General features: G+C 42.3%; 1 protein-coding gene across 1 annotated transcript in view; it reads left to right on the top strand.

Annotated features, from left to right (window-relative positions):
- The first annotated feature begins 8,222 nt into the window (after window positions 1-8,222).
- Window positions 8,223-10,219, top strand: part of KIF11 (kinesin family member 11) — a 50,590-nt gene continuing 48,593 nt past the window's right edge. Inside the window, exon 1 of the mRNA XM_079900360.1 lies at window positions 8,223-8,670. Within this exon, the coding sequence (XP_079756486.1) occupies window positions 8,288-8,670 (383 nt within the window). The 5' untranslated portion in view covers window positions 8,223-8,287. The remainder of the gene's footprint in view (window positions 8,671-10,219) is intronic.

Here is a 10,219-nt window from a genome sequence, read left to right as displayed (position 1 = left end):
AGACCGTGCTCCACAACAAGAGAGGCCACCGCAATGAGAGGCCCGCGCACCACAACGAAGAGTAGCCCCCGCTCGCCGCAACTAGAGAAAAACCTGCGTGCAGAAACAAAGACCCAACGCAGCCAAACATTTTTTTTTAATTAAAAAAAAAAAAGATTAAAAATAAAAATCGATCTACAGGGAATTCCCTGGCAGTCCAGTGGTTAAGACTCCCACTTTCACTGCCACGGGCACAGGTTCGATCCCTGGTTGGGGAACTAGGATTCCACAAGCTGCATGGTGTGGCCAAAAAAACAAAAAATGAAACAAAAACAAACAAACAAAAATCGATCTACATCTGTGATCCACTATGAGTTAATTTTTGTGAAGAGTGTAAAGTCTGTGTCTAGAGTCATATTTTTTGTCAGAAACACTTTCTGTGTTTAAAAATTAATCACTGTAGAGAGAAGATGCAGAAGTACTTCTGTTTCAAATACCAAAAATCACACTGAAGAATTTTTTTACTGAGATATAATTCACTTACCATAACATTTGCCATTTAAAAGTGTACAATTTAGTGGTTTCTAGTATATTAACAAGGTTGTGCAACCATCACCACTAATTTCAGAATATTTTAATTACCCCTAAAAGAAACACAATCAGCAGTCACCACCACCCCAATGCCACCCTCCCCCAGACCCTGGTAACCACTAATCTACTTTCTGTCTTTACGAATTTTCTTATTTTGAACACTTTATTTTTTTTTTTATTAAAATTAGTTATTTATTTGGCCATGTCAGGTCTTAGCTGCCGCATGCGGGGTCTAATTCCCTGACCAGGGATTGAACCCAAGCCCCCTGCACTGGGAACGTGGAGTCTTAGCCACTAGACCACCAGGGAAGTCCTCTGAACATTTTATACAAATGGAATTATACAATATGTCGTCTTTTGTGTCTGGCTTCTTTCACTTAGCATAGTCTTTTCAAGGTTTATCCATGTTGTAGCATGTATCAATACTTTATTCCTTTTTACTGTAGAATAGTAAGTAGTCCATTGCTTAGATATACCACATTTTTAAAACATCCATTCATCAGTTGATGGTCATGTGGGTTGTTTCCACTTTTTTTCCTATTATGAATAATGCTGCAATTGAATATTTGTGTACAGTTTTTATGTGGACATTTGTTTTCATTTCTACTGAGTGTATACCTAGAAGTGGATTTCCTGGGTCATGTGGTAACTCTCCGTTTAAACTTTTGAGGAACTGCAATACTGTTTTGCAAAGTGGCTGCACCATTTTGCATTCCCACCAGCAATGTGTGTGGATTCCAATTTCTCCACATCCTTACACTTGTTATTATCCATTTCTAAAAAAATATAGCCATCCTAGTGTATGTGAGGTGGTATCTCCACACTGAGATTTTAAAAAGTATTTGTGGAATAATTACTGATTGTAGACTAAATACTGATTGTAGAACAAATATTGATTATTTTAATCAGTGAGTTTTTTTTGTTTTTTTTTTTTGCGGAACCCGGGCCTCTCACTGTTGTGGCCTCTCCCGTTGCGGAGCACAGGCTCCGGACGCGCAGGCTCAGCGGCCATGGCTCACGGGACCAGCCGCTCCGCGGCATGTGGGATCTTCCCGAACCGGGGCACGAACCCGTGTCTCCTGCATCAGCAGGCAGACTCTCAACCACTGCGCCACCAGGGAAGCCCAATCGGTGAGTTTTTCAAAGCCCAAAGTTCAGTTATTTCTGAAGTGATTAATGAGAGTGTAATTAATGAATTATCACTATCTCCTACTCTAGCCATGTTTTATGACTTCACACAAGTATCTATATCAAGTTACACAACCCAGACAATTATACAAATATTGGATGATTGTGTTTGTGATGGATATAAACGGGCTATACAATAAAACCACTGACCGCTAGAGGGTCCCGTGTAACAGCTCACAGAAAGAGAAATCTACTTTTGATAGAGAACACAGTAAAGCTACGTTAAAAAAATTTTTTTTTTTGGCTGCACGGCATGGCATGCGGGATCTTAGTTCCCTGACCAGGGATCAAACCGGTGGAAGTGGAAGTGCAGAGTCTTAACCACTGGACAGCCAGGGTAGTCCCTAGCTACATTTAATCCTTTTTTAAAAAAATACATTTATTTACTTATTTATTTATGGCTGTGTTGGGTCTTCGTTGCTGCTCGTGGGCTTCTCTAGTTGCGGAGAGCGGGAGCTACTCTTCGTTGCAGTGCGTGGGCTTCTCATTTTGGTGGCTTTTCTTGTTGCGGAGTGCCGGTTCTAGGCGCGCAGGCTCAGTAGTTGTGGCTCGCAGGCTCAGTAGTTGGGGCACACGGGCTTAGTTGCTCCGCGGCATGTGGGATCTTCCCAGACCAGGGCTCAAACCCGTGTCCCCTGCATTGGCAGGCGGATTCTTATCCACTGTGCCACCAGGGAAGTCCACTACATTTAATCTTATTTGGGATATTTGTATTGGCTTGTTTAATCAGCTAACCAAAGCTCTTAAAAAAAATTAGAGTATAAATTCAGGTTCCTTATCAGCATTAAGGCATTTAACAGAACAGCATCAAAATAAATAAGGTATTTTTATGATATTCTTCCTGTGGTAGGCTGAATAACAGTCCCCCCAAAGATATTTATATCCTAATCCTTTTGAATGTTACCTTATGAAACAAAAAAGGACTTTGCAGATGTGATTAAATTAAGGATCTTTAGATGGGGGGGAGTATTCTGGATGACCCAGGTAGACCCTAAACGTAATCACATGTATCCTTATAAGAGAGAGACAGAAGGAGATTTGACACAGAAGTGAAAGCATGGAGGTAGACTGGAGTGATGTGCCACAAGCAAAGGAATGCTAGCAGCCGCCAGAAGGCTGGAAGGCACATGGAACCGATTCTCCCCTAGAGCCTCAAGAGGGAGCCTGGCCCTGCTGACACCTTGATTTTTTTTTTTTTTAAGGATGTTCTTTTTTAAAAAATTAATTAATTAATTTTTGGCTGTGTTGGGTCTTTGTTGCTGCCCGCGGGCTTTCTCTGGTTGTGGCGAGAGGGGGCTACTCTTCATTGTGGTGCGCAGGCTTCTCATTGCGGTGGCTTCTCTTGTTTTGGAGCACGGGATCTAGGCACGCTGGGGCTTCAGTACCTGTGGCTTGTGGGCTCAGAAGTTGTGGCTCACGGGCTCTAGAGGGCAGGCTCAGCCGTCGTGGCACACAGGCTTAGTTGCTCCACGTCATGTGGAATCTTCCCAGACCAGGGCTCGAATCTGTGTCCCCTGCATTGGCAGGAGGATTCTTAACCACTGCACCACCAGGGAGGTCCCTGACACCTTGATTTTGATCCAGTGAAATTGATTTCAGACTTCTAGCCTCCAGAACTGTGAAAGAATAAATTTCTTTTGTTCTAAACCGCCAAGTTTGCTGTGATTTGTTACAGCAGTCATAGGAAACTGATACACCTCTCAAAAAAAAAATCTGAAGTAAAAATACTTAGAATCTGGACTCTATGTATAACCTACTCAGCAATCAAGAGTCAGTAGAATAAAAACATTTTCAGAGAAGCAAGTTCTCAAGAAATTTATTTCCTCTGCACTGTTTCTCAGGAAGCTACATGAGTAAATAAGGGAGTAAAGCAGGAAAGAGTACACAGATGAGATCCAGAAAACATGATCTCCAACCCAGGAAACTGGCAAAGGGAATTCCAAGATCCTGCATACCACACAGCATGGCCAATAAATAAATAAATAGGAAAAAACCAAAAACAAGCCAAGGGAAACCCTAGGATGGCAGCTGGTACAGGCCTAGAGAGTAAGCAGTTCAATTACAAACAACTTGAAACTGATAGATTTCTGTTGTGATTGAATTGGTGGAAAGTTTTACTGAGGGGCTATAGGAAGAATTAGGAAAATAAGGAAAACTAATCAAACGAAACTGGGCAGTTATTAACTTTAGAATAGACAAAAAGTAAAGGAAACATAATCTCACTAGATTCAAATGCTCAGCTATGAGTAGGCGTATAACCTAAATACAGGTCTTTGATTTAACAAAAATTGTAATATTGGGGGTATGGGGAAGGGAAAGCAGAGGGGATAGTAAAGTTTGAGAACTAAATCCTCATCTTCCATAAGAGGAAGTCAATAAATGAAGTCTAAAATTGATTAATCAAAAGGTAACAGTACATACAAATTCTTTAAAAAAATGAAAATGTGTAAATGCTAGAAAAGTAGCTAAGTTGAAAGTAGTTGTTTCTGGAGTGGAGGTCTGGAGGGATTGGGGTGAGATAAAGCAGGGAAATAGTTTTTTTGTTGTTGTTTTATAAGCCCTTTAGAAACTATTTAACTTTCAAAATGATGTCCACGTTTTAATTTAAGAAAAATAAAATTCAATTTAAAATAATTTATACAAGAAATATACATACTCTTGAAAGAGAGAATGCCAGGTCAAACACATGGCCAATGATATCGCACTGGTAGAATTTAGGTTAACTATTCCTAGAGTATTAAAAATAATTTCTAAACATGGGCGAACTTTCAAGAGAGAAGTGTTGACTCACCTGAGTAGTTTGAGCTCCACAGAGAGTGTAAAATAACATATCAATGACAGCCACCTGCCTAGTGGAACAAAACTCTTACAAATTTCCATAAGACCCTGGCCATCTCCGTTAGATTTAGTCTAGTCTCGAGGGCAGGAACTATAATTCAGCCTATTTCTACAATGCCTGGCTTGTAATAAGCAACTCAATAAGGGTATGATGAAAATGGGATGCAGGTGCACTGACCACATGAAAAAATTAGGTGAACTAGGTGAGGGAGATAGCAGTTAACAATCTGGGATTTGGGATCAGAAAGAATTCTGAGTTCCTTCTCTGTTATTTATTAGCTGTAGACTACAGACAATATACTTAGTTGGCCTGTTTATTCATAAAAGAGTGAGAAATACTAGTTTCTGTTTCAAAGAGTTGTTCTGAAGATTAAATAAGATGGTGCACACAAAGTCTTTCATAAAGTCTGACACATGGTAGCCCTAGATAAATGGCAGCTATAACTATTAACAAATGGAGACTCTTGAATTTCTTGCATCAACCCGAATGTCAGCTAATGTAAATATTGTTTTTTGTTTTTTTATTTTTTTGGCCGTGCCACGCGTCTTGTGGAACCTTAGTTCCTGGACAGGGATCTAACCTGGGCCCCAGCAGTGAAAGTGCTTAGTCCTAACCACTAGACTGCCAGGGAATTCCTTAAATATAGTTTAGATATTTACTAATGAGAAAGAAAAGGAGAAGAAATTAACATTTCTTGACCTATTATGTGCCAGGTACTTTACACACGTTATTATTTTAATTCTTACAATAATAGTAATGATTATTATCGCCATTTTACAGACAGGGAAACCAAGGTTGAGAGAGGTTAAGTAATTTCCTACAGGTACTCATATATTTTTTTAGTGACTACTTTGTGTAAGGCTCCATTCAAGACACTGGGAGGGACTTCCCTGGCAGTTAAGACTCCGCGATTCCACTGCAGGGGGCACAGGTTCCATCCCTGGTCGGGGAATATTGAGCAAAACACAGTCCCTGAAGAAACTTTCATTCTAGCAAGGTAGATAGACAATACAGTGACAATGTAATTATAGATTATAGTAAGTGTTATGAAGGAAATAATCAGCATCTTGAGACAGAAAATTAAAGGAGGAATATGTTTTAGATAGAATGGTCAAGAAGGGTGTTTTTAAAGAGAAAGTTGAGTTGAGATCCAAAGGATGAGAATGGGTAAGCCATGCAAGGAGCCAAACTAGAGAGTTGTAGGGAGATGGTACAGCAAATACAAAGGTCTGGCTGCAGGAAAGAGCTTAGGAGTTCTGGAGCACGGTAGTAAGCTGTGTGGATAGAGGCTGGAGTTGTTTGTATAGGCCAAGGCCAGATCATGAGGGTGTTGGGGCCCATGATAGGCTGCCCCCAAAATGTACCTCAGTGGCATATTGATGATTTGGAAATAAAGTTACTTAAGAAAGGGTCACTGCCACAGGGACACTTTGACCCTTCTGTCTCCCTGTGAGCAGGAAATAAACCTCTCATGTGAAAGGTGCACTCCCTGCATCTAGAGGTAAAAGGACACCCTTATCGCCAGAGACAGGGAATTCAGGCAAGAAGCCTATATAAACAGATCTTGTGACTTCTTTAATTTGCTACCCCAAGCCTAAACTCTGTTTAGATTATTTGCTAATTGAGCACCCCAAACTCAGTTTCTCTGTCAATTTCTCATAAATTTATTGTTTCTTTGTCTAAAAATTACAAGCTGCCTGCTTTGGCCACTTCCTAGGTCCCATTTCTATGAGACTTCCTTGTGCTCCAATTAAAATTAGTTTTTTCTGCCTGTTAATCTGTCTTGTGTCTATTTCATTAGTCCAACAACAAGAATTCAGCATGGGTAAAGGGAGAAATTTTTCCCTTCCTGACAAGGGCCTTACAGAACATGGTAAAGAGTTTGGATTTTATCCTAGGTATACAATGAGAAGCTAATGTAAGGTTATAAAGTACATGAAGGGCATAATCTGTTCGTTTTTTAAAAATAGCCTTCCCTTTGCTGAGTGAATGCAGTGGGAATGGAAAAGAGCAGAAGCAGCGAGACCTGTTAAGTAGGTTGTTAAGGACAGTTACTCAGGGAAGAGATAAAAGAGACTTGGAATAGAGTGGAGGGCAGAGGTGATAAAAGCAACAGGACTGCACTAGACACGGAGAAGAAAGGAATCAAAGGTCTGGTTAGCACCACGTGTCTAAATGAGAAAGATTAGGGTGGTGGTAAGGGGGGTAAAGGGGGGACCTGTTTTGGACAGGTCCATTGTGAGATGCTGGTGAGCCATCTAAGAGGAGATATCAGTAGACACCTGGCTATGCAGGATGGAGAGGACCATCCATCTAAGCTGTAGATGTAGATGTTTCCTTGGGGGAATGTAGGAGGTTAATAAGCAGAGGAACACTTAAAGGGGCCTGAGAGCTTTCCACCCCACCTGGCTGTCACTTAAGAAACTACAATGTATCTTGGGACTTACCTGGTGGCACAGTGGTTAAGAATCCACCTGCCAATGCAGGGGACACGGGTTCCAGCCCTGGTCTGGGAAGATCCCACATGCCACAGAGCAACTAAGCCCATGTGCCACAACTACTGAGCCTGCGCTCTAGAGCCCGTGAGCCACAACTACTGAGCCCGCACGCCACAACTACTGAAGCCCATGCACCTAGACCCCGTGCTCCGCAACAAGAGAAGCCACTGCGATGAGAAGCCCGCGCACCACAACGAATAGTAGCCCCCGCTCGCCGCAACTAGAGAAAAGCCGCACGCAGCAACGAAGACCCAACGCAAACAAAAATAAATTAATTTTTTAAAAAAGAAAGAAACTACGATATCTAGGTTCCCGTGGCCTAAGTGTGGCCCAGAAGCGCAGTTCCCAGAGCCGACTATGGCACAGGCCCATGATTCATTATTTCCTGGGTCCAGAACCCACACCTAAGCTGGTCGAGTCACCCCAAGCACTGCCGAAACGCCTAGAGTACCCTTACGGAAGCCAGCGGTCATTGCGTGCGAGCCGGCCCAGGGTGCGCGGGCTGCCGGGATTTGTAGGCTGACTGGGGCGGGCGTTTGCGCAACCTCCTCGAGACCCTGCCCGACGCTGCGCCACGTAGACAGGGGGAAGCGCGCCCTGAGCCTGCAGCAGTTACTGCAGGACGGCTGTCGGAAAGAGCAAAACTGATCTTGTTTTCTTTCTTGGAATCATTTGGGGATGACGATTTCTCATCAGTTAAAGGATAAATTCCTAGTCCTAAAGTAACATTCAGTGTCCTTTTCGTCACGATTTCGTACCCGTGGTAGCCTTAACACTTCCTAATTATTTTTCAAAACTAGTCTGGACGTTTCCTCCGAGAAAGGGGCTTCCTTTGGACCTCTCTCTTCTGTGCTTCCACAGCACTCTCTTACAATTATCTAATAACAATTACAATCACGGCCAGCCTTCCTGAGCGCTTCCATGTTCTAGTCTAAGCTATTTACCCGCACCACCTCATTAATTCTCACACAGCTCTCTGAGACGGTTGCTATTATTCCCATTTTGAAGATGAGAAAATTTTGGCTTACAGACGCGATATAATTGACCAAATTGAGCAAGTTTAAGTGTGACACTACCAAGTCCGGCGTCTCTCCCACTAGACTACGAGTTCCAGGAGGGCAGGTCGGATCTGCTATTTACTTTCCAGCGGGCCACGCCCCGGGAGCGGGATCTGGTGTCTACACCGCGTCCCATGGTGCCTTGCGCGCCTGCGCTGCAATTGGCCCGGAGACTCGGCTCCTTTTTCAAATTGAGGCGCCGAGTCGTTGCTTGGTTTCCTGGGCTTCGGGCGGATACTAGGCTGGTGATTCGAAGGCTCGGGCGGGTGGAGGACAGACGCCGGGGCCAGTCACAGTCCCTGGTGGACAGCGATTTCCCCGGCCACGCCAGCACCCGACAGGGGAGGAGGGCACCCGGGTCCGCGCCGGCCGCAGAGCCGCTCCACGCCCCACGGCGCCCGAGTCCGCGACCAGGCCTTGATTTTTCGGCGGGGACCGTCATGGCGTCTCAGCCGAATTCATCTGCGAAGAAGAAAGATGAGAAGGGGAAGAACATCCAAGTAGTGGTGAGATGCAGGTAGGCCGAGCTTGGCAGGATTCCGAGCCCCGGGCTTTGCTGCAGGGCTCCTTCCTGCGCGGTCCGAGGAGAGAGGGCTTTTGTTTGCAATTTCTGAAGGGACCAGACCTTCCTGTTTCATAGTTATCTGAGTTCTGTTTGATAAAATGACACCAGGTTGCTGTGAGGAGTAAATTAGTATTTTTTCTTTATTTTTCAGAAGAAAGGAATTTATATCTGAGTTTATAGTTTAAACTGCTATTCAGAAGGAGAATTTGATCGCCGTTCTTTAGTGAAATGTGTTCTTTTCTAAAAAAACTACTGTCGACAAAGATTTAGGTGTCACTCCTTGCAGTTGGTCCGTTTGGAGATGACTGCACACCTACTTTACAGATGTTTTAGCACTTATGTTGGGATTGCCATCCCCTCCATCACCTCTAAAAACGTAATCAGTCCCCTCTTCTCTTTATTCTAGATGCAGTATTTCCTTAATCCCTACTAAACAAGTAAACATCACTGTATTTAAAATTTAAAAATTAAGTTGTAGAGTGAGTTTATGTTTTTACGATCAAGGAGAAAACTTAAGTTCTGCTACATTTCCCAGTGGTTTCCATATCACTTCCCAATTTTAAAATGAGCTAGGAGAGGAAGGACATACTTGAAGATACTTGAGGCCCTCCATAGTTTACTGGTATTTGTGTGTTTTGTATGTCTGTTTTTGCTGCTGTTGTTTTAAAAACTACCAACTATCAGAAACTTTTCTGTAAATCCAAACGTATTCTAAAATTAAAAGGTTATTTAAAAAGTGTATTAACAAACTTTCTTAGGTTATTGCCTACACAGCTTTGGTGACTTGAGTTGTAGATATCAAAGGTAATAGCTAACTTTCTAAAGTAGGCGCCAGAGAAGACATTTGGTGGTAACCTTAAGTCTAGCCAATTACATTCTAGTTGCACTCTAGGGCTTCTGCTAATAGTTACTTGTTTTGAAGATTAGAAAAACAGCCTATATTCAAATGCAAAGTTTTAGATGATTTTGATCGTTTAGTAAAGTCAAGTGGTATTACCTTTTCTGTGTGGCTTCATTTTCTTTAATTTCATTTTTATTGTTAGTTACAGAATATGTCAGACCTATAAAAAGTTATAGAGAACAATGAAACAGACATCTGCGTATCCATCACCCAGATTAGAAACAGAACAATCATTACATCTAGAGTCCCAGCGTATCCCTCCGCATCCCTTTTCTCTACCCCAAGAGTTAAACATTATCCTGAATTTCATGTTTATTATCTCCATACATTTCAAGGCTTAACTTAAAAGAGATTTCTTTTACTTTATCACTAATGAAAAGTGCTTAGGTTGTGTCTAATGTTTACAATAACTTCAGTATAAAGAGATGTTTTTCTTTTCAAGTTAGCCTTTTCTTTTTCAAATAGCCTTCCTAATGCAAACATGTCCTTAAACTTTACTAAATAAACAACTTATGAGGCCCTCGGAGGTTGTCAAATCTTTTCTGTAAAGGGCCCAGATAGTAAATATTTTAGGCTTTGCAGGCCACGTGTGGTTTCTGT

This window comes from Stenella coeruleoalba (assembly GCF_951394435.1).
Source record: "Stenella coeruleoalba genome assembly, chromosome: 16".
Classification (NCBI taxonomy): domain Eukaryota; kingdom Metazoa; phylum Chordata; class Mammalia; order Artiodactyla; family Delphinidae; genus Stenella; species Stenella coeruleoalba.
The sequence above is the reverse complement of the archived record's forward strand: the minus strand, read 5'-3'. Positions and strand labels throughout refer to the sequence as shown.